The sequence below is a fragment of the Tupaia chinensis genome, unplaced genomic scaffold (genome assembly GCF_000334495.1).
Source record: "Tupaia chinensis unplaced genomic scaffold, TupChi_1.0 Scaffold000182_1, whole genome shotgun sequence".
NCBI classification, from domain to species: domain Eukaryota; kingdom Metazoa; phylum Chordata; class Mammalia; order Scandentia; family Tupaiidae; genus Tupaia; species Tupaia belangeri.
In genome coordinates, this window is record NW_006159657.1 from 3,739,093 (window position 1) to 3,763,151 (window position 24,059).

At 47.3% G+C, this 24,059-nt stretch overlaps 1 protein-coding gene across 2 annotated transcripts in view; it reads right to left on the bottom strand.

Moving 5' to 3' along the window:
* The window catches only part of CPPED1 (calcineurin like phosphoesterase domain containing 1), a 118,642-nt gene that overhangs the window by 9,736 nt on the left and 84,847 nt on the right, over positions 1 to 24,059 (bottom strand). For both annotated transcript variants that reach the window (XM_006146541.3, XM_006146542.3), the window contains exon 3: positions 23,233 to 23,655. In XM_006146541.3, coding sequence (XP_006146603.1) covers positions 23,233 to 23,655 — 423 coding nt within the window. The remainder of the gene's footprint in view (positions 1 to 23,232; positions 23,656 to 24,059) is intronic.

Sequence of the window (24,059 nt, forward strand, 5' to 3'; positions counted from 1 at the left end):
CGCTCTAAGGAGATGACAAGCATCTTCTTAAGTTAGTGCCAGAAGAATTCCCAGCAAAGACAGTCACTGTATCGACAAAGGACAACTTTCATGGCACGAGCTTCATATTTATTTCTCCACGGTATCAAGTCATGAAGATGCTTTATAAAAGCTATTTTTAAGCTGTCTTGATTCCAATTTATTTCAAATCAATCAGCGGATTGGGATACAATCTCTGTATAATTCAATATTCTAATATTGGAAGCTTGCGTCAAATCAGTCAGGAAATCAGGAACAATCTTCTCCAATTCTGATATTAGGAACTGACTTCCTAAAAGCCTTGGCTACACTGACTTCAGACTGAGAAGCGTAAACAAAATTCTAAACCGGACAGCTCTCGCTTTTATCCTGCACGAGTATCCAGTCATGAAAATGCGATGTTTCTTTACATTGCCGGCTCTAACGGTCAAAATGATCATCACTCACACTCAATTTTTCTGCCTCGGCAGTTAGAAAAGAAAGTAATTCATAAAGAAAAGAGAGAGAGAGAGAATTTGAAAAAGAATGGCTAGGTGTGAATGTGTAGGAAGCAAGTGTAAACAATCTTGCCCACAGGAGCAGAATTTCCTCAGCAGGCAGCCCCGACACAGGCTTTGAGACAGAGATCCCAGTCTGCGGCAAAGGGCGAGAGACAGATGTTTCTTAATCAGGTGTGGATTTGAACTGTGGGTAAGCCCCACCTGACTCCTTCCATAAGAGGTTCTTCACTATTCATTCGGGGCTTTGAGTTGGAACCTGGGAAGTCTAGATGCTGTTGGAGCCACTCTCACGAGACTCTGACGGAAGGGACCTTTCCTACATGCCTGTGGCCAGAACTGCTGGGGACTGGGGACTGGGTTAGGCAGGCAGGAGGCTGTTTCTTCAGTCAGTTCAGGGCAATGAACATTGCTGAGCTCCCTTTTGGTGCCCAGCATTGCTAAAGTGCAGTGGGCACTGGGATGGATCATTTCTAGCAAAAAAGAGCTTGGGTCTCTAGCTGCGTTCTAACGAAAAGAGCTATCCTAAGCAAACTGCCGAAAGTGACAACAGGACTTAGCATTTTTATTTACATCTCTGTAAGCTAAATACTGCACGGCATCACCTTAGTTAAGACTCGTAAGGACCTGTGCAGATGAAGGAATGAAGCAGACAGGCTAAGTGACTAGCCTGGGATCCTAGAACTATGACATGCACCGGGACCAGCCTGCCTCAGAAGCACAAGTTCTGTTCACCATCTCAGAGGTGCAAAGTACCGAAGATTATGTAGGGCCTGGAAGAAGGCTTCCTGAAAGAGGTGGCTTTGATCTAAACACACCCTCGAATCCCAGTTCTTTGCTTCCATCTGACCTGGGGCCTGAAGGAAGATGATGACTGAGGTGACAAGAGTAACCATATTTATGGAGTGTTTGCTATCTGCCAGACATTGTCCTAGGCACCCCACGTGTTTGGTCCCCACACTTTCTCACTGCAGGAGATGGGGTTCTACGATGAGAGTGAGATTTAGAGACCTTTGGCAGCTTGCCTAACTCAGCCTGTAAGTGGCAGGGTGGGGATCTGACCCCAGGAGTCTGGCCCTGAGTCAGCACTCTAATAGAACACCTGCCTCGCAGAGGCAAAACAAGACACCCCAGGGCCAGGCCCGAGGACGAGGACGGGTTGCTTGGGAAGCAGCAGGCGGCAAACAGGAACTAAGACTCCTGCCGGGCCACCCACCTGGCCTCAATTTCCTCTCTGACATTTTAATCCTCCAGACACCTAATATGGGAGAAACTCTTCTGCATCTTTTTTCTTTTAAAAAATATTTGCCAGAGGGCACATGTGCTTGCCAGACAGCGACAGAGACACAGAGAGAGGGAAAGTGCAAGAGCACCCCCCCGCAAAGGGATGGCCACACAGCAAACCCCTCACCTCCTTTTCTCCCTCCTGATGGGATTTTTGGACATGCATGCACATGTGCCCAGCATGTGTTTCAAGCCACTGGGTCCCAGACTCAACTGCACAATTGGCCATGTGGATGCAGCGCCTTTAACCTCTATGTCACCAGCTGGCCCCTTTTGCATGTTTTCCAGGAGAGGCAACTGGGGGGGTCAGTGAATGGGTGGCACTAGGGTTCTTCTTCAGAAAAATTTAATCAACTTCAATTCCCTCAAGGGTCTGAGAGTTTTATGAGTGAGATTTCATTCCTTGGCGATCTCACAGGGAAGATCCTTGCAAAGATTAAAAGGGAGACTGTAGAACCTAAAAATGAGTTTCTGTTTAACTGAAACTTCTGAGTATCTCCCACCCTCCCTGATGGTCTTTTGCTACAGGGTGCATGCACTCATCCAAAAGAGAGAGAGAGAGAGAGAGAGAGAGGAATGAGAAGTCACTCCTTAGGGGGTATGGCCAAGCCATAATCCTTTCCTCATTCTCCTCTTGGAATTCTGGGCATGTATGCACAGGCACCCACTGTGTTTTTCAAGCTGCCAGGTCCAGGACTCGAACTGCACAGTGGGGCCATATGGGATCCAGCACCTTAACCACCACACCACCTGCTGGCCCAATCAGTCTATATTTTAATAATAAAAATACAATAAAAATACTACTAAAAATACTAAAATGATTACTGTAAGCCAGGAGGCCAAGTGATTTCCCAGCCTTTCGGCCCTCCAGGGGCTGCTCAGGCACAAGTGGCTGCACAGCCAGGGGAGCTTCTCAGAGGCCTGAGGACCCTGGGCAGAGACCGTGTGCAGGCAGAGGGAGTCTGGCCAGGCGCCTGCTGGCAGGGTACCATCAGTGCAAGGAGAGAGGCTCTTGGGGGTTGAGAGTCAGAGCCCATGGCCAACTCTGCCTCCGTGCCTGGGGTCAGGGGGGTATCTTCTCCTATAGGGTGAGCCTCTGAGGACTTCACTGGGATGGGGCAGGTGCTCCTGGCTCTGCTGGAAGCCTGGGAGAGACATGAGTCTCTGCTCCTACCCTGGGTGCCACGCTAATGCCCACACGTCTGCTCACCTCAGTATCTGCTCTGATGTTGGCTCCATGTGACATGAAACATTGGGCTTGTTTAGAGTTTACAGCCTCCTCCTGGAATCCCCCCTCTACCACCTTAGAATCTCTCTCTCTCACACACTTTTTGCTTAGGTAGGAAGCAATGGCCCAGTTACTGAATGATACTTACTAAGGCTACTCTACAGTCCAAAGAGATTTCCCCAGTTTCCACCATGTAAATTACACTTTTCTTGCCTCACCTAAATAACAGTAGTAGTATATATATTCTTCCTTTTTCTCTTTAAATTTTTTAGAGACTTTTGCTATAGGGTGTGTGCACTCACCAGAGAAAGAGAGAGAGAAAGAGAGAGAGAGAGAGAGAGAGAGAGAGAGAGAGAAAGAAATCACCCTAGAGGGCGAATGGGGTGGTGGGGGGGAATGGCCAAGCCATCATCCATTCTCTTCATTCTTTTCCTCCAGTCTCTCAGGATTTGGGGCATGCACAGCACACACACCCGGCATGAGTTTCCAGCCTCCAGGTTCAGGACTTAAACCGTGGTTGGCTATTTTGAAATCCAGAGACATAACCATGATGGCATTTGCTGGTCCCCATGTTTCCTTTTACAAGACTTCTCTTATTTGGAATTAAGAGGTATGTGTGGGGAGTAAAGTCTGATTCTTGGTGGCAGAGAAGTGGCCTGGAGCACACCGAGGCTGGTGCATTTCCAGCTGCCGCATGAGCTGCAAGGAGGAGTGGATGGAGGGTCCGTGGCCACAGTCATGTCACCAGCACCTGGGAGCGGCCACACTCCTATTTGTAAAGCTATTTTCCCCACTTCCATCCCTTCCCTCTTACCATTACTGAGGACTTGAACCTGCCTGCCCTGTGCGGCGCAGGTGCTCATGTGCTCCAGGGTGGAAAGTGGTGCTGGGAAATAATTGCTCTCTAGGGCTCAGGTGCCTGCTGCCCTCCAGCGTCTGTCCACAGCATGGGAGTGTGATTACAGCACAGACGGCATCCTTCCCGCCCTGCACTCCAGGATTAATTACGCTCCTGCAACCTCCAGACCCACTGTCCCTTATCCTTTCTTGGATTGCAGGCTATGCTCAACCTTTTCATTTATTTTCTCCTTTTGTTGATGGCTTGGATATTCAAACTCCACGTGGACTACACAAGAAGAGGGCTGCATATACATATTTTTTTTTATAACAAATATTTGGCTGTTAGAAAAACAGTGGCAACATGGAATGGGAACTTGGGGGGTGGTGTCAAGGGATGTGGGCTTGAACCTCAGCTCTACAGCTGCCATGCTGTGTGAGGGTGGGAAGTGCTTCGATGTCTCTGAACCTGTTCCCGTGTGTGGAAGGCAAGAGCAATACCAACCACCCCAGGGTTGCTGGGACGATCAAGTGAGAATCAGAGATGTGCCCAGGTCTCATGGCAGGAAGCCACTCGGCCCGCACTTGGGCGGCTCTCAATAATTACACTCTCCTCTCATCCTTTCCTCGGTATCTGATCAGAAGATCTTTTTTTCTTCACTTGCACAAATTACATCTTTCTCCCTATTCATAATTTCCTCTTTATTTTAAAAGAAGATGGCAGGCTTGCGTATGAAATGGAGCGTGGGGCACACATTACAGTTTCAATCCAGAATGGACAATTTTCTAGATTTCCATTACTCGGTTTCCATGCCCTATCTTAAACACAGCTGTCAGGACAAGAGGCTCATTAAAAAGATTGTTTTGACTGATGGGATGTTCATGTATCAAATTGGAAATCTGTCCAAAAATACTCGAGGGAGGTAGACAGAGGTGGCGGTGAGCTGCGGAGGGGAAATGTTTCGCCGTGTGTTAGAGATGAAATCTGCTAGGGAGAGAGCGTCCTGCCTGCAGCTTGGAACCGGAAGGTCTGACAGGGGAGTGCCGCTGCCCTGAAATGTGAGGCCCTGGGTAAGATGGTTTCTGTTCTAGTAACTGGGGAAAGAAAATTGTGATCAGGCGATGAGCCCTATAGAAACACACCTTAGCCAGATCAGGGCACTTGCCCTTCCTCCTGGGCTTCAGGCGCCCTGATCCAGCTCAGCCTTCTCGGGCAGCTCCTCCCCTCCGTGAGCCTTGGCCGGGCCTTGCCCGCAGTCTTCTCCCTGTTCGTCCTCACCAAAGACGGAAGCTCTGTGATAACCTCACCACCCCGATAGGCTGACAATTCCCATCCATTCCCAGCCCAGTCTCTGTTCTTGAGCTTTGTGCTATCTCCTGGCCTTCCTGCAAATACTGCAGGCTCAACTCACTCACTCCTTTCCTGCAAAGCCTGCCCCTCCTTGGGCAATACCACGTGCAGTTACCCAGTCCAGGGACGTGGGTGTCACGGCCGACTCCCTCCTTCCTCCTGATGGCTTGTTGGCCTGAACCTGCTCACACCCCTCTCCTCTTATCCTAGCGTGGGCTTCGTGATTTTTCCTGTACCAGCCTTCTAATCTGCCCTCCTCTCTTCTCTCACAAGTGTCGGGACGACGTTCAGCTGTTAGTTGCTGCCATGGCTTACTCAAGGGAAAGATGGGCTCATGTCTACCTGTGCTAGCCCACAAAAAGAGAGGAGGCAGGTAGTCCAGGTGGGTGCAGCTGCCCAAGGTTCGTTCGCCTGCCCTTCTTGTCTTTTCCTTCCTCTTTTCCTTCCTTCCTCCCTTCCTTCCTTCCTTCCTTCCTTCCTCCCTCCCTCCCTTCCTTCCTTCCTTCCTTCCTCCCTCCCTCCCTTCCTTCCTTCCTTCCTTCCTCCCTCCCTCCCTTCCTTCCTTCCTTCCTTCCTCCCTCCCTCCCTTCCTTCCTTCCTTCCTTCCTCCCTCCCTCCCTTCCTTCCTTCCTTCCTTCCTCCCTCCCTCCCTTCCTTCCTTCCTTCCTTCCTCCCTTCCTCTCTTTCTCTCCCTCCCTCCCTTTCTTCCTCCCTTCCTTTTCTTTCTCTCTCTCTCTTTCTAATTTATTATTGCCAGAGGGTGAGCGTGCTCACCAGAGAGTGGGGAAGGGAAAGAAAGCACTTCTCAGAGGAATATGGTCACGGCGCAGTTCCTTTCCTTCACCATTTCCCCTTTCCATCGGGATTTTAGGCATGCATGTGCACATGCCTGGTGTGTTTTTCAAGTCACAGAGGCTGGGATTCAAACCACAGGCAGCCATGTTGGATCTAGCTTCCAAGGAACAGCTCTCAACTACTGTGCTAAAGGGCCAACCCTGCTAAAGAACTTCTTTAAGGACAAAGGCTCCTTCTACCTTCTTGCTTTGCCAGTAGCATCAAAGGACAGAGAGAGTTCCAGTATTTTCCGATTTTACAAAAGACTTGCCATCTCCTCGTGAATGGAGCCATGACATTACCAACAGGAGGATGGAGGTCAGAGATGGTGGAAAGAGCTCTGGCTGAATCCTGTTACTAAAAATGCCAAAGACAAGCAACCTCACCTCCATGAACGTCCATTTCCTCAATTCAAAAAAGGGGCTAGCATGGTGGTTAAGGCAGCTGGACTCCCACATGGCCGATCGTATGAGACCCAGGCACAGTGGCTTGAAAATCACGCTCGCGTGTGTGCATGCATGCCCAAAATCCCAAATCTTTAGACTGTAGAGTAGCCTTAGTAAATATCATTCAGTAACTGGGCCATTGCTTCCTACCTAAGCAATTGCAGTGTGGCCATCCTCTCTGGGAGGTGATTTCTCACTTTCCCTCTCTCTGTCTCTTTCTTCTCTGGTGAGCACACCCACCCTAAAACAAAAACAAAACGAAACAAAACAAAAAGGTGAGGGCTGGTGATGACAGATCCCTCCTGCAACCACTGTGAATTTCACAGGTGGTGTGTTTCAGTCTCTGGCACATGCTCACTACCACACGCCAGGAACACAATGCTCTTCGGCACCGTGTTTGCACTAAGCTCTGAGTGTGAGGGTTTTCTTCCTTGCCACGGGAGATACTGCTGGTTGCCTCCCAATATCCCTGCCCTCCCCTTTCCTCCTTTGTTCTGGGAAATGTCCTGCTCTGAGAGGTCAGAGGCTTCAGCTTTAGAAAAGGACCGAGACAGCTGTGGCAATTCCCCTATGGCCACCAAGGGGCCAGGATGGGGCGTGTGGCCCAGGTCTGGACACTGAGGTATGGGAGGGAATCTCTGGGCATCTGGAAAAGATTGTTTCTTTTAAAGAGTTTCCTTTTCTGCTTCTGAGAGTTGTCAAGTCTGAACTGTACAAGGTCCAGAACTACAGCAGGTGCAGCCGCAGAGCAGAGCCTGCCAAGAAGGGATGAGTGGAAGCCTGGTGAGATCCTGGGCACCACCAACCACCTGTGTCCTCCCAGCCATGTAAGGGAATACATTCATGTATTCTGTGAGCCAGGCAACTTGGCGTTTCCCATTTCATGTAGCTCAAAAGAAAATGTCCTACCCGACGTATGTCAGAACAGTAACCCTACCCTTGGGATAACCAGGAACCCAATTATAAACATTAAGAAGTTGGCCTATGGAAGCACTTCTGAGATAATGGAGCTCCTGTTATTCAAGAGGCCCCAGGAAGCATCCTTGTTAGGGCAGGATTCTCTGAGACGCGGCTGGGGTACTGTTTAGTCAGTGGGCTTCCTGACAGTGTTCCCTGTGTAGTCGCTGTCCCTAGCGTCTTGTCTTCAGTAGGACTGGGCCCAGCTCCAGATGTGGTGCTGCAGGCCTGGAAACAGAGACATGGAGAGAGAGAGGCTGGCAGGACAGCTCGGAGGCAATGTGCACGTAAGAAACAGCACACAGTGGAGGCAGAGTGTGAGTTACTAGAACCCTCAACACATGGTCAACTGAAGAAAGGGAAGACAGAAAACCCATTGCTGTTGATTTAGGTCGTAGCCTTTCACTAGTAGCTAGAAATGATTAGGGAGAAAGGGCTACAGTGGCATAGCCATTTGAAAAGAATGGATGACTCTGTAAACTATTCTTCTTGAATAGTTTCGGTGGTGACTGATCACCATCACCTAGACCAGGGGCTGGCAAACTACAGCCATTGCAAGTGAACTGTGAGCCAAGACCACTTTTTTCATTTGTGAATGACCTATCTGATACACTCAGTTTTGACCACAAGGCCTAAAATATGTATCTGGCCCTTTATAGAAATGGTTGGCCAAATCCTGATGAAGACTTCATCATGGGGATTCTATTATATTTTTCAATTTTTTTTTTTTTTTTTTTTTTAGATTTTTGCCCTTGGGCATGTGCACTCACTGTAGAGAGACAGACAGAGAGAGCCACAGAGAGAGGGAAAGTGAGAAATCACAAATATCGATACCTTGTAAGTTCTGCTTTCAGTTTTTCAAGAAGAAATATAACAAATTTAGTCAAGATCCTTCTTGTACCAGAGGTTCTTAGCTTCATCTTTGAGTTCTGGCCAGAGTGTTAGTAACCTCCACAAGGACAAGGAAGGTGACCCAGTACCATAGCCTAGTGGTTAAAGGAGCTGGAGCCCATACAGCTGAGAGCAAAGTTTGAGGCCTGGCCCTAGCGGCTTAAAAAACAAGCCTGGGGGCCAGCGGGTGGCAAGGTGGTTAAGGTGCTGGACTCCCACATGGCCCTAATCACAGTTTAAGTCCTGGACTTGGTGGCTTGAAACTCACACTAGGTGTGTGTGTGTGTGTGTGTGTGTGTGTGTGTGTGTGTGTGCATGCCCAAAATCCCAAGAGGAGAATGGAGGAGAAAGGACTGTGGTGTGGCCATTCCCCCCGGGCGGTGACTTCTCATTTTCCCTCTGTTTCTCTCTGGTGAGTACATGTGCCCTATGGCAAAAACCTAAAAAACAAACAAACAAAGAAACAAGCCTGGTGGGTGTGCTTTCACGCCCCAAATCCCAACAAAAAATGGAAAAAAGGGATTTTAGTGTGACCATGCCTCACTGGGGAGCGCTTTCTCCTCCCTCTCTCTAGCCAGCACATATCCCCTCAGGCAGGGAAAAAAAAATAAAAAACGGGAACCAGCAGTTAGCGTAATGGCTATGTTGCTGGACTCCCACGTAGTCGACCGCGGTTCGTGTCCTGGACCCGGTGGCTTAAAACTCACGCCAGGCGCGTGTGCGTGCGTGCCCAAGATCCCGAGAGGAGAATGGAGGAGAAGGGATTGCGGCGTGGCCATCCCCCCTGGGGGGTGATTTCTCGCTTTCTGTCTCTATGTCTCTCTCTGTCTGTCTGGCGAGCGCACGCGCCCTACAGTGAAAATCTCTCCAAAAACAACAACAACAACAACAACAAAACACTGTTTCATCCATATCACTGGTCAGGAGACAGGAAAGAGGGGCAGCTGATCACAAATGCTCACACGTGTTAAAGAATTAATTACACACAAAATTTTCTCTCTCTTGAAAAATCTTTGCCATAGACAGGATACAAAGTAGGCACTCCTCAAATCTATGGAATTAATTGAATAGATATCCCAGAAGCAGGTATTTGAGGGAGTGCTTTCATCAAGACATGGCCATGAAAAAAAGAAAAGGCCGCTATGAATTGAAAAGAAAGCTAGAAAGAAAAAGAACGAACAGAGAGCACAAGGGGGAAGCAGAGATGAGATGTGAGTGACATGAAAGTTGCCCAGGGCATGCTTTGCTAACTTGTTAGAAAAATATAACACTTGAGACCAGCAGTTAACGTAATGGCTATGTCGCTGGACTCCCATGTAGTCAGCTGTGGTCTGAGTCCCGACCCGGTGGCTTAAACTCATGCCGGGCATGTGTGCGTGTGTGCCCAAGATCCCAAGAGGAGAATGGAGGAGAAGGGATTACGGTGTGGCCATCCCCCCAGGGGGGTGATTTCTCGCTTTCTGTCTCTTTGTCTCTCTGGCGAGCGCATGTGCCCTATAGCAAAATACCTCTCAAAAATAAATAAATAAATAACACTTGATCATGCTTGGTCTTGGATCAGTTTCAGTATTCAGGTGCTGCACAACTCAGTCTTTTTCTTCTTTATAAGTTTTTTTTTCTTTCATGAGAGAGAGGCAGAGAGACAGGGCCCTCCTTTTTTTTTTTTTTTTTTTTTTAAGTTTTGCTATAGGGTGTGTGTGCTCACTAGAGAGGATGGGATTGAGAAATCCCACTTGAATTGCTCATTTGGTCATATGTGATCCAGCCACCTTAACCTCTGTGTCACCTGCTGGCCCTCAACAGGTCCTGACACTGCAATCCACCCCCAGCCTTCAGCCCACCCCGGAGCATAAGCACATACGTGCCTAGTGTACTCTGGGAGGTCTCCGGACGTGAACCCAGAACCTTCCCCCAGGGTCTGCATCACAGAATGTCTCATCTGACCATCTGCTGTGCCACCATCTGGCCCCTACTCATATGTTCTTGGAGAAACTGCACCCCTGTCAGTCAGGTAGCAAGCAAATTCCTTGTACATGGGGGAAAGAACTTTGGGGAAAGAACTTTCAGTGTTACAAACGAGCTCTCCAGTGTCCTGAAGTCCCACTTTCAGACTGCCACAAATGTACTCCCCGGTGCCTTCCTGACTTTCCTCCTAGGCTCTGAGCTTCTTCAGGGCAGGGCCGATGCTTACTCAATATTGTTTCCCCAGTTTCCAAATGCAGAGAATACATGCAATACATGCTGAAAACTGAAAAGACACATATGACATAAGCAAAATTCCTGACCCCAATGTCAAGAACTCCAATCAGAATGCTAAATCTCTTAGCAAAACACAATACTTGGTCATGTTTGGTCTTAAAAGGCCAACTTCAGACATTCATTCCATAAGTATGAAAATGTTCAAGCAATTATATTTTAAGATTTGGACCTGTTTGTGCACAAAGAAACTCATGGCTGTAGTATTTATCACAGAAAACAAGTGGAAACACCTTAATACCCAATAATGGCAAAAAAAAAAGAGTTAAATGAATGTGGTATGTGTATGTGATACAACATTATCTGTACATTTTTAATGACATAATGCTTTCTATGTCATAATCTTATGTTCCTGAAATGCTCGTATGTGATCTCAGCTATATGAGAAGACATTCTTACTAATAAGAAAATGGGGACCAGCAGATGGCACAATGGTTACGTCATTAGACTCCCACGCAGTCAACCACAGTTCGAGTCCAGGACCTGGTGACTTAAAACTCACGCAGGTGCATGTGTATGTGCATGCATGTCCTAAATCCTGAGAGGGGACTGGAGAAGAAGGGACTGTGGTGTGGCCAACCCCCTTGTGGGGTGATTTCTCATTTTCTGTATCTCTGGCAAGCACACGCACCCTATAGCAAAAATCTCTCTCTCAAAAAAAAAGAAGAAAATGTTCATGATCAACTGGTTATAAATGGAGCCCCTTTAGAAAATCTCCCAACCTGTGCAAGCAGACTGTACCTTTGTGTGAAATCACCAATCACATTACAGAAGCAGGATTTCATAAAGCCGATGAAAGTGACACTGGGGAAGCCCTTGGCAAATAAGGCTTTCGCAGAGTAAACATTCACACACACATCAGTTCCTGGGAAGTCAATAATCAGATTATTGACGGATCCAGAAAGCGACCCTTAGGAAAACTGATGAAATCTGCAAGTAATTCTCAATGATGTTGCTGCTGATGTCGAACCAAGTGCAGGATTCTGTCGAAGAGTTTGAGACCATTTAGGACAAGGAATCCAAGGTGAGGCTTGGGCCTTCCTCTGCTCGTCTGAGATGGTGCATACTGGCAGTGACTACCAGTAGTCTATCACACTCAAGCTGAAATGAACTGATTGCCATAGTTTGTCTCTTCTCTCAAGATAATGTCTCAAACCAACTTCACTTTTATCACTATTTTCTAGAGATATGACCTGTGGCAATGATGATCCTCAGATAATGAGCCTCTGTAGACTTGTACCTCTGTGGCGGTGAACTGAATCTGTAGGGGTGGGGCAGGTCCCTCTCTATTTCAAGAAAGATACCACATGCAGAATCTTGACCTGCAGAAGGCATGATGCATGTACTTAAGAGGAAAGACCTGAGAGAGGCTTTCTCTGAAAGAAAAACCACTGCTTGCTGAGGCCAAAGGGAAATTCCATGCCTCTGACATGCATGCCCTGTTCAGGCTCCCTGGTGCCTCCATAGAAGACCCCTCTGCACCTTCCTGTGCTAAACCTCCATGGCTGGCCAGACCAGCTCTTTCCCTGTGTGAGGCGGGCCCTGGAGGTGGGCAGGTAGACTGGACGTGGGACCTGCCCACCATACAAGCTGTCCTGGCTCCTCTCATCTTGCCACCAACACTCTCACCCAGGCGTGTCCTACTCATTAACATGCTCTTGTCAACCAAAGAGCAACACAGTTAAGCTCACAGGCCCCAGAGTCAGGGCCTGGGCTGGAGCCCAGCTGTGCCACATGGAGTGGGTGGATCTGTCTCCCTGTGCCTCTGCCTCTGTCCATACAGTCAGCAACAGTGCCTGCAAAGTAGGAGGAAGGTGGCAATTATGACTATAGTACTATTAGGTCATTAGGAAAGTCATGTCGTATTTTTCCATGTTTTTCTATGCAAAAATGGGTCATGACTTCCAGACGACCCAATACAATACTCACTGTATTTTATGACATACAGAGGAAAACCGACCCTTGAGGAAGTCATGACCTTGCTAGCCCCACTGGTGGCACTTCATGGAGCCATGTCTCAGGGACCAGGGAGCCAGTGTGGTAAGCAGAGGAAGGTGGGATGGACAGACAGAAGACTTGGGATCCCACTGCAGGAACACTTAATAGTGGATCAGAAGAAAAAGTGAAAAAGGGTCCCTTAAGCACTGACTCATTAAACGTGTCCCTTAAGCAATCAACTTATTTTTAAAATAATGATGATGATGAAGACAATAAGAAGGAAGATATTAATAGCGCTGTCATTACTGAGCACCCAAGGGAAGTGGGCACTGTCAGGGTAATGGATTATCTCATCTGAAACCTACAACAACTTCAGGTAGCTCTGATATCACTGTCCCCACTTCACTGCTGTGTGACTTCAGGACCTGAGCTGGCCTGTCAGGGAGACAGGAGAACAGCACCCTGTCAAGGTGTTCTGCTGGGTATGACCCTGAGAGCAGCCACCAACAGCAACGTGAGTGGGAATAAATCTCAACATTGGCTCTGGCTCTCATGAGTTTTTGAACCTCTGGCAATTTGGAAGGCGAGAATCTGCCCTACCTGGTGTCTTTAGTGGAGCCATGGAGAAGTGAAGCTGGGAAACAGTACCATGCCCCAAGAATAACAGGGGCACACACCATAAGGCCCGGATGGGCAGGTAGCCTAGGCTCACTGGCTAAGGCAGTGTGACATTTGCCCCAACACAGTCTCTATCAGGACGACATTGCTATAGGCTAAGTTCCTCATGTGACTCCAGGCGTTGGCAAAGTAGTGACTTGCACAGGGAAGACGTTTACAAAAATTGTTTTTCTTCCTCTTATAGCCTAAGACATTTTTTTTTAAAGTTTTTGCCATAGGACATGTGTGCTTGCTGGAGAGACAGTGAGAAGGAAAGTGAGAAAGTGAGAAATCATCCCTACCCCCAGGGGTGGTTGGGGGGGAATAGCCACACTGCAATCCCTTCTCCTCTGCACACACTTTTTGGTCACACACACATGCCCAGCATGAGTTTCAAGTCACCAGATCTGGGATCTGGGACTCGAACCAAGTTGGTCATGTGGGAGTCCAGTGCCTTAAGCACCATGCCACCTGCTGGCTGCTAGCCTAAGAAATTTAAAATAGACTCAGGAGGTAGCGAGCCTCCATCCCTAACCACTGACGTACCTGCTGATATGCTGTACTGTATGTGTGGACAACGTATCTTCCCGGGCCTGACGAGGGGCAAGCAGGACATGCCTGGCCCCACTAAATGGGTGCTGTTCTTTACACTAAACAAGTCACCAGTAACAATGGTTTTGTTTTATTTTTAAAGTAAAATACAAAAACAACAAAATGAAAGCATTTTCTAGCTTACTTCACACAGCAAATTTCTAGATGCATACTTAGACGCTGGAAATGGCATAGGAAATGCCCTTTAAATGAAAGCAAGTCCAGTAAATAAAATAGCAGTGGAGGAAGTCAGAGTGTTTTGCTAAGCAAGGGACACTAGAATTTTATAAAGGAGTCCCAGTGCTAATTTTGAAATGACACTAATTGCTATTTTTAAAACATGACCTAAAAAGAAAAGATAAAATATTTTGACTTCACAAACCTCAACAGACTCTGCTGTTTCCCATATAACAGAGGTTCCTTTTGATGCAATGGGATTAAAGGCTAGAGTTGAGATATTAGTATCAGACAAAATAGGCTTCAAGACAAACACTGTAAGAAGAGACGAAGAGGAACACTATATAGTACTAAGAGGGCAAATCCACCAAGAAGATCTGATGCTTATAAATACCTATGCACCCAACACTGGAGCACCAAATACTGAAGAGAAAGGGTACTAGGTCTAAAGAGCGAGACAGACTGCAACACAATGGTCCTCAGGAATCGCAACACTCCGCTGTCTCCTCTGGACAGGTCATCTAGACAAAAACTAAACAAAGGCTCTGAACGATGCCATAAGCCAGATGGACTTGACAGACCTCTATCAAACACTTCACCTGTCAATCACAAAGTGCACATTTTTCTCACCTCCACATGGGCATTTTCAAAGATCGAGCAGATGACAGGACACAGAACGAGCCTTTACAAATTCAACTGTTCAGAATCCATACCTGGCATCTTTTGTGATCACGACGGAATTAAACTTGAAATCAACTATAGAAAGAGCCCTCGAAAATACACAAGCACTTGGAAACTAAACAAGCTACTCCTGAATGAATTCACAACCACCAAAGAAATTAAGACTGAAATTAAGATTCATTGAAACCAAAGACAACAGATACACGAGTTTCCGTAACTTATGGGACACAGCAAAAACAGTCACAAGAGGAAGTTCATGGCAATTAGTGCTCACAAGACAAAAAGAACAGGTGGCAGAGAGAAAACCTAACAACACAGCTCAGGGATCTGGAAGAACAACAGCAAAAGAACCCCAAAAACACTAGGAGAAAAAGAATAATAGATTTGAGCGGAAGTAGATGAAATAGAGAATAAAAGAACTATATGAACACTACATGGAACTAAAAGCTAGTTCTTTGAGAAGATAAGCAAAATTGACACAGTTAGCTAATCAATGAAATTTAAAATTTTTAGTTAAGGGCGATCTGCCACTCCAGAGAAGGAACCTCTATGGTTCTGTTCCTTCCTCTGCTCGCAGCACCCGACATGGGTCTGGGCTGTTTGCTGAATGAGTACATGTTGACTTAACTTCGCGAATCAGCAGCACACATTTATACATGCCAGATTCTCAATTTCTAAATATTTACCGTTGGGTCTTGATTTTAACTTTAATTAGCCCAACTGTGAAGGATACCTCCAAAGTGAGAACTATAATCCATCACTTCACACCAGATGTAGCTTCAGCAGTTGGTCTTTTATCTGGGTTTATAATGAATAAGACTCAGAAATCAAATGACTGAAGCGCGATGTTTTATGGTAAATTGATCAAAACATAAAACAGACAAAACCTGGGACAATAAATTCAAGGCCGAGTCCTAGAATATAAATGAGAGGGTGAAATTCCTCAAGCTGACATGACCTCAGAAACTCTGGATTCTACAGATGCTTAAAAAAAGGACGGTTTGTGAGTTCTTGTTAGAAAGCTGGTTAAAAAAAGAATCACTGAGATAGCTTTTTTAAAAATGCATTTCAAACACAGGGCGATGTAAGGTGATTACCACAGTGGACACATTTGCTAGATCTGGAAAAGTCTGACTTTGAAATTCTGAATTGAAAGCTTGTTTACTAACACATTAATTGGTGAGGTGTGTGTTTTATTTATTATTTTTTAAGAGAGATTTTTGCTATAGGGTTCATGAGCTCACCAGAGAGACAGAGAGATAGAAAGTGAGAAATCACCCCCAGGGGGGATGGCCATGTCGCAATCCCTTCTCCTCCATTCTCCTCTCAGGATCTTGAACACACACGCACACATACCCAGAATGAGTTTAAAGTCGCTGGGTCTGGCATTTGAACCGTGGTTGATTACGTGGGAATCTAGTGAGGTAACCATTATGCCATCTGCTGGTCCTGAGGTGTATATTTAAAAAAATTAATGAGTCAAAAAAATTAATGAGTTCGGGCGTGGTGGCGCCCGCCCTATGGCAAAAAAATTAATGAGTTCGATTTTTATCACTAATGGCCCATCTATAGAACTGCTTGGGAGGTTGGAAGCTGCATGGGAGGGCTGGGCTTGGTTCTCAGGCCACCCTGAACATGCTGGGCACAGCTGTCCGCCTGCAATCTGAGGTAACTGGAAGGCTGGGGTGGGAAGAGCACGGCTAGTGAAAGCCTGTCAAAAAAACCTACCTCCATCACTCTTCCTCTCCCCCTTTCTCTCTCACAGAGGGGAAAAGAATGCCCACTAAGAAGCACAGGGACCTTTCACCGAGCTCAGTGTTTCCCACCCTTTTAAACTGGTACTCACCCCCCATTTCGATAAAACTAAAAGTAACACACATTCTTCATCCACCCTGAGAAGTCCCAGACTTGCTGAGAGACTGTCTATCTTCCTAAATATCCCAGGAGCCAAGAGGATTCTGAACAGCTTCACTTCCTCTAGTTTGTATGATGAACAGAGCTGATAATCTTTCCTTTTTTAATTTACAAAGCTGTGTTAGTAGATTGCAGCCACGTCCTCCAACTAGACATGCCTCTCCTTGCCTAGCGATTTTCATTACACCCCCCACGAGAAGGACGCCAGCATCCCAGGGGTGAGAAGCAAACCATTCTTGCTAATGGATAAGGCAGATGTGCCTGCTGTGCATCTCGGCCCAGTTCTGGGTCATATAAAAGCAAACACAGTGCTTATCACATCCAGGCACGGTGCTAAGTGCTTCCAGACATGCCTCACCTTATGTGATTATCACACCAGCCCTACGAGGACCCTCATTTTCCAAGTGAGAACACTAAGACAGAAAGATGTTCAGCAGCTTATCCCAAGCACTTAGCTGGGGAGTGGCAGCTAAGGATCCAGGTCAGTCTGAAGCCAAAGTCTGTTTTCTCACCTGTGGTCATACGGCCTCCCCCATCCTGCTGCCCAAACACCAGGCACCCCTTGCACCGCCTGCACAAGTTCTGTCTTGGCTAGATACTGCCCATCCTATTATTTACTTAAAAATTTTCTTTAGGCCTATCCAGCCTCTGTGGCGCAGTTGATAGCATACTGAACTGCACTGTTGGAAGTCACATGGCTGGCCACGGGTTCAGATCTCGGGCCCCGTTGACTTAAATAATCCAGGCGTGTGCACACATATTTGAGATCCTGATGAACTGAAAGGCTGGGGGAGGGGGACTGCGGCATGACCAGACCCTGTTGAGGGTGTTTCTCTTTCTCACGCGTGGGCAAATGTTCTCTATCAAAAATAAAAATAAGTAAACTTAAACTATTTTTTTTTAATGGATGTGTGTGTGTGTGTGTGTGTGTGTGTGTGTGTGTGTGTATTTAGTTTTGTTATGGGGTGTGTGAATTCACCAGAGAGAGACAAGGACCGAGAGAGAGAGAGAAAGAAAGTGAGAAATCACTACCCGGGGGGGATGGTCACAACACAGTCCCTTCGCCTCCATCCTCCTTGGGATTTGGGGCATGCACACACATGCCCAGCGTTATTTTCAAGCTGCTCAGTCCAGGACTCGAATCACAAACTTGGCCATGTGAGAGTCTAGTACCTTAACCTCCATGCCACCTGTTGGCCCATGTATTTTTGATACATTTATATTATATATATTTATCTATATCTATTGTGTGTGTGTGTGTTATATAGTTAGTTAGTTTATGTAAATAAATAGTTATATATATAAATAAAACTAATTGGGTCCCAGTCTTGTGATCCATCCCTAGCCAGTTCTGACTCATGGGCACACGCATATCTGTGACATGAAGCTGGAATCTTCCCGTGTGGGTCTGCCTCACAGAGTACTGCATGCTTTTTTCTTTACCTCTGTACCACTGTCCAGCCACCCCCGTTATAATTTTCTAATGTATGTTAAAATAAAAACCCAAGTATTTAAGAGCCTTCATCGACCCTCCCACCCTACCCCATCCCAGATCACATCATGGGCTCCCGGTGGAGTGTGTGCTTCCCCCAGAACACCCGCGAATGAGGAAACAGATGAGGCTTGTTCCAGGCAGGCCCTTCACTGAGTCAGGAGCTGCCACAATGGAGTTGCAAGGAACACCCTGGCATTAGACACATCCATAGTGTGAACAAGATTTTGAGGACAGTAAGAATATTTCACTGTAATGGGACATTTCTCAAAAGTCACGGGTTGGAAAACCATGGCCCGCAGACCCGTCACTGTTTTTCTAAACAGAGATTGGCTGGGACAGGGCCATACCCCATTGTTGACGACAGCCTCTGGCTGCTCTCATGGGAGAAAGGCGAAGTTGGGAAGTTGCTACAGAGGCTGTTGGGCAGCAGAGTCAAAATGTTCACGGGGTGGCCCTCTCAGAGAAAGCCTGCTGTCCCTGCCCTGCTCTAAGCGATGCACTACCCACCTCCAATCCACAGGTGACACAGGTATCACCTACACTTGTGCTGCTGAGTCCTTCTGAACCAAGCTTAATTCAGTTCCGGGTATTGAATAACAATGGTTACCTACTCAGCCTCTATATGATGATGGTCTGTTCAAAAAAATGTTAAGCTTTTTTTTTTTTTTTTTAAGTTCCTTTTTTCCTTGGAGCGGATCCTACCTGGATCCTTCCATGTGACAGATTTCGTGAGGGGCTGGTCTTAAGAGTTCCATAAAGCTGGGGCCCTGTTTTCTGGAGGAATCAGAGTACAAAGAAATAATTTCAGTACCATTCAGTGAGATGCCAGAGTAGGAGTTGATATCTTCCTATAAAGTGGCCCTTGGGAACCTGACCTTTTCATTCCTTAAAACTTAAAAATTTCAAAATCATAACCACTCTCACTCTCTTGTTTTTTTAAAGAAGCATAAATACTAGAGGTGAAACTAATTCAGTAACTCATTAACTTTTGCAGGAAAGATCAACTTATTGGACTTTTTCATAATTGCCAAATTTGCTCTGGGCTCTCTAATGCACAGTTCTAATCTCTGTGTTGAGAATGGAAAAAAGAAAAGGTATCAAGACATCAAGGAAAATGCGGTCAGTGAAAGAGCAGGACTTTTGTTTTCTAAGACTGAGTTTTTGAATTGGAATCTGTATTAACTGGGTCATATATTAACCTTCGCCTGAAAGAGGCCTAAGGGAGGGAGACAGGGTCCGCTTCCACCAAGATTTCATTACCCACTATCTGTCTTTGCAACTCCAACTAGATATCAGGTGAATTAAGGGGAAAACCATTTTCTACATCCCATGGATATGATGAAATTTGATTATCCCCAGGCAGAGAAAAGAAGACAGAAAATAACGGGTGTTGTTTCACATCTGTGTATCTGTCCTGCCCTGATAACTGTTTGTGTGGGCTATTGACAACGTTTCTGTATCATACAAAGAAGGCTCTTTATCGAGCTGCAGAAGGAGAAACAGGCTGCGTGTGTTTCTAGGGAAACCTGAGCTGGGAAGCTCGCGGGTCTCGACTGGCAAAGCTCGTCCCTGCTCGTGGTGGCCCACCGTGCAGTGACACTCTTCCTCCCCATTCACCTCATCCCATTAAAAAATATTAATGCAACAATGGGAGGTGATTGTTGATGCTCATTACTGAATCATTTATTCATCCCACACAGTGATTCAGAATTATTCATTAGGCTTGCAGGAAGGAGGTTGGCTCGCACCTCCATGGTGGTTTGGGGAGGGATGTGCTCTTTAAAAGGATATTTTATAACAACACAATTATCATAATTAAAAGCTACCCTGAAATTCTGACGAGCTTTTGACATACTTCTGAGCACTGGCATTTTAGCACAAGGGGATAAACGAGCCTGAAATGGTATCAGAGAATGAGATTGCCGCGGCAGGGAGGGGAAGCCAGAGGCACCAGGAAATACCATCTGCCACCATCAACCCCAACTCTATTATAGTCTTTAAGTTCATGGATTTTACAAAATACCACTTGAATGTCTGGCTTTCCAAAGCAAGGTTAAACCACCCAGCTGTCACGTGATTTGTCTCCACATTACTGAATCATGGATGTGACACCCTCCATGAGAGCCCACTCCCCACACTTCTGCTTCCAAACCAAGCAGGTGCCTAGGCCTGCCACAGAACTGTGACCTTGTAGATTCGGATCTCCTCCCAATGTCGCCCAGGTCTGATCTGTGTTTGAAAAGGGTCTGGCTTGGTAAGCCACAGACCTGCTAGGTGACTGCAGGAAGGGCTCCCATCCCTGGGGTCTCCTGGAGAAGCAGGCTGGCCAGGGGCCCAAGACGAGGCACCTTCCCATACCTGGGGATGGTGCCTGGAAGGACAGTAAGTGGGGGCTCTTGGGAAGAGACACTGAAAGCTGAGTGACCATGGGAAGCTAGAATGGGGATGAGAGCAGAGGCAAATGCATAGGTGGCTCTCCAGAGACTACAGCTGTGGAAGCCGGGTGGTGAGTGCTTGACGGTCCAGACACGACACGGAAAGGCTGTGCTCTGTACCTGGGAGGCAATGGGTGCTCGGCCAATAAACAGTTGTGCGGGTCAGCCATTGAGGGCAGGAGCGCGAATCAAAGACTTCACCCCTTCCACCCACAAAGTCTGATGAGGCATTGTCATGAGCTAATACCTGAGCCTGGCCTCCGGGACGCAGAGGTGAAATGGCACTGTCCCCACCCTCGCGCAGCCGCCGGCTGACAGTGCAGCCCTGGCTCATTCATGTCTGCACTTAAAATCCCTCCAACGAGTGCAAGGAGAGCTGAGGAAGAACCTGGGTCAGACAGGGAGAGGACCTCATGAGACGGTGTCATGGGTGAGAGGTTTGGCCAGCTGAAATGGAGGAGGGCGGAGGGCCCAGTGGAGACTTCTGGGAAGGAAGCTATATGCCACAGTGAGGAGCTGGGCCTTTGCCTGGGGGAAGGGGGAAGCTCAGGAGAGCTAAAGACTTTGGCACTCCACACCCCTCTGGCTGCTTGGTGGAGAATGGACAGCAATGATGCAGGAAACCCATCCTGAGCCCTGCTGACCTCAAGAAGTGGACAGGCTGGAGAGATATTCAGGAGGCAAAATTAAAGGGACACAGAATATCAGAGTCTCTAGACAAGGAGGCCCCTGCTGGAGGTGGAGTCGTTGGGATTCCAGAGCAGAGGGTTATGTCATGGAGTGGAGTATGGAAATGAAGCCCTGGCTCCCCACTTAGCTCTGCCTCCGGGAAGAGGCTGTGCTGCCCAGGCTGAGGAGGGCTCAGTCTTGTTGACACTACTCCACTGTCAGCTGTCTGTACTGTCAGCCACTGTGAGCTGGATAACGGGAGCTCACCACAGAGACACAGACCATCTCTGGGTGCTAATGGCGCTGGCTCCTGAGTGTGTAGGGCTGCAGGCCTGACTGTGGAGGGGGCTGGTGCACGCTGGATGTGAGGCTACCTCTGCAGCTGGGGGCAGAGGTAGTCTGCAGGCTTCTCCCAGGGTTACCCTGTTAGAGCTTGAGTCATCTCAGTATCTGGGGGTGCTTCTGGGTGGCCTGGGCTCTGTCCTAGGATGATGGAAAACCCAGAACCACATGCCAGTCAGGAGCATGGTGGACAAGAACAGAGAACAAAGAGCGGTCACAGGACGGCATTTGCATCATTTAACATTTGCTATGAAAGGAATCATTTCAGTGGCGTTAAATGTTCTCTCCGGCTTTATTCTGTCACAAAATAGTCTCCAGCCGAGGTGCTGATGCCATCCTGACACTTCGTTTCCTTGTCATCAAAACAGTTTTTCGCCCCAACTCAAGCATGGCATGAAATTTCAAAGGCCTTAATAGAACTTTTCCAACTGCATCTCCACGGAACAGTTGGAAAATGTCTCCAATTATGGTGCTTTTTGTAAAATGTTTCAAAAATACAGAAGGGCCTATTGTACTTCTCATAAGTAAATGCAAACACATTTAATGCTCAAAGATGAAAAGATGATTCCTTTTAAACTAATCCTTGCTAATGGGTCAGGCCACCTTCCTCCCTGACCCCAGAACAAATGAGTGAATATATTTAAATTTTAGAAGTGTCTGGTACAAGCCAGCCCTGGAAAGATCTGAAAGGAGGAATTAGAACCAAGACATAAAAGACAACACTTGTCAAAGCTGGGACCCTGTCACAGCCCTGGCACTCAGGGAATAAGCCGAGGGTGCGTGGTCCCTTTCTGAGGATGGCTCACAGGAGGTGCTACCGGGAGCAGAAATGAGGGGTGTGGGTTACTGCCACCAAAGTGCCACCAGAAACCGAGATGTGCTCATTTGTCTGTGAGTGTGTGTCACATGGCACGTGTTTGATCAGCCAGAAATGAACATCAAGTCAGGGCTGGTCAGAATACATGTCTCTTTCCTAATTCTGGAAGGGAACTTGAGTCACCTCATTAGAGGAACAGTGATGAGGCCCCAGACCCACCACTGAGGTCCACCCCAGGATTTTCTAGGTTGAATCTGGCTAATGTGGCATGTACTTGGCTTTCAAAGATCATCTGTCCTTGCCAAAGTTCCTCCTTCCCAGTGAAATGGGAAAAGAGGTGTCAGGCATCTTCCCTTCTCCCAAGCACGTGCAGTTTCATTCAGACCTGTCCCTCACCATCAGGAACCACCACCTCCAGGACTCCCATCTGCTCCTGTGAGCAGGTACTAGTGAAGCTCAATTTCTCTCTTTTATTTCTCTGATTGCTAAACACAAATGTCTCTCATTTTCTCCGCTATCTCCATGTTTGGTACTTCGTAGGCTAGGGGCCATTGTATTGGGTCATTGGAAAAATCATCACGTATTTTTCTATGTTTTTTTCTAAGCAAAAATGCACCATGACTTTTTCGATGACCCAATACCTGTTCCACAGGCCTTTTCTCACTCACCGCAGGACCATCCTACAGGAGAGCTGCTTTTCCTAACATATTCCTAAGTAGCAGGGAGATGGAGGCACAGAAAGAGCAGGCGGTTTGTCCAAAGCCACACGGCCAGTGAGCGGTACAGCTGGATCCAGAACCCAGTTCCGTCCAAAGCCCCACCTTCTCTCTCCTTTGTGGGATACAGGGGGGCTGGAGATGATCTAGAAAACCTCCCGAGACCACCTTTCTGCCTAGACACTGGCCCTAGGTTGATACCTGCTCTGGTGAACTTGTCGGCCATCTCCTTGCGCACGGACTTGGTGAGGTTGAAGTAGTCGTCATCTTCGTCGATTCTCTGCAGGAAGAGTGGGATGTGCTGGAAGACGATGGCGTGCCGGCACCTCTGCTGGCCTGCAGCATGCAACTGTTGCTCCAGCCACTGATCCTGAGCTTGCTTCAGGGCAGGGCACTTGGACGCATCGTAGAAGAATTGGGAGTTGAGGACCAGGAACAGAACACCCCCGACCCAGAAGCTGAAATAGTCATCTCCCCAAGTCCGGCAGAACTCCATGACGGTCTCCGTTGTGGGGATGTTGCCCACGTCATGGTTGCCACTGACGAAGACCAGTGGGATGTCCCTGTCAACTTCCCTGAGCACTCGCTGCAGGTCTTCAGTCTGCTCCTTTCGCCAGGCTGTCCCTGAAAGAGTGAGGGTCATGCTCTGAGACGGCTGGAGGTTGTGTTATCTACTAACTTAACATAAAGACAGAATAATCAAGAAACTCACTCACTCAGGCACACAGAAACTGCACAAAGTAGTCACATGCTAAAAGGAAATTAACAAGTGAGGTGGGAACAACAGCTGTCCCTTTGAGCTGAACTACTGTCCTTCCCAGACACCTTGGAGATTTACATGTCAACCTTGGAAGTTCAGTGTCTATGCTGGAAATTAAATGTCTATGTGGCCATCTGCCCCACACCGCTGAGTGATGGAGTCGAGTCCATGCTGAGACTAAATACTAGTGAAGCTCAATTTCTCAATTTCTGATTGCTAAACACAAATGTCTCTCATTTTCTCTGCTATCTCCATGTTCATTTTGTGT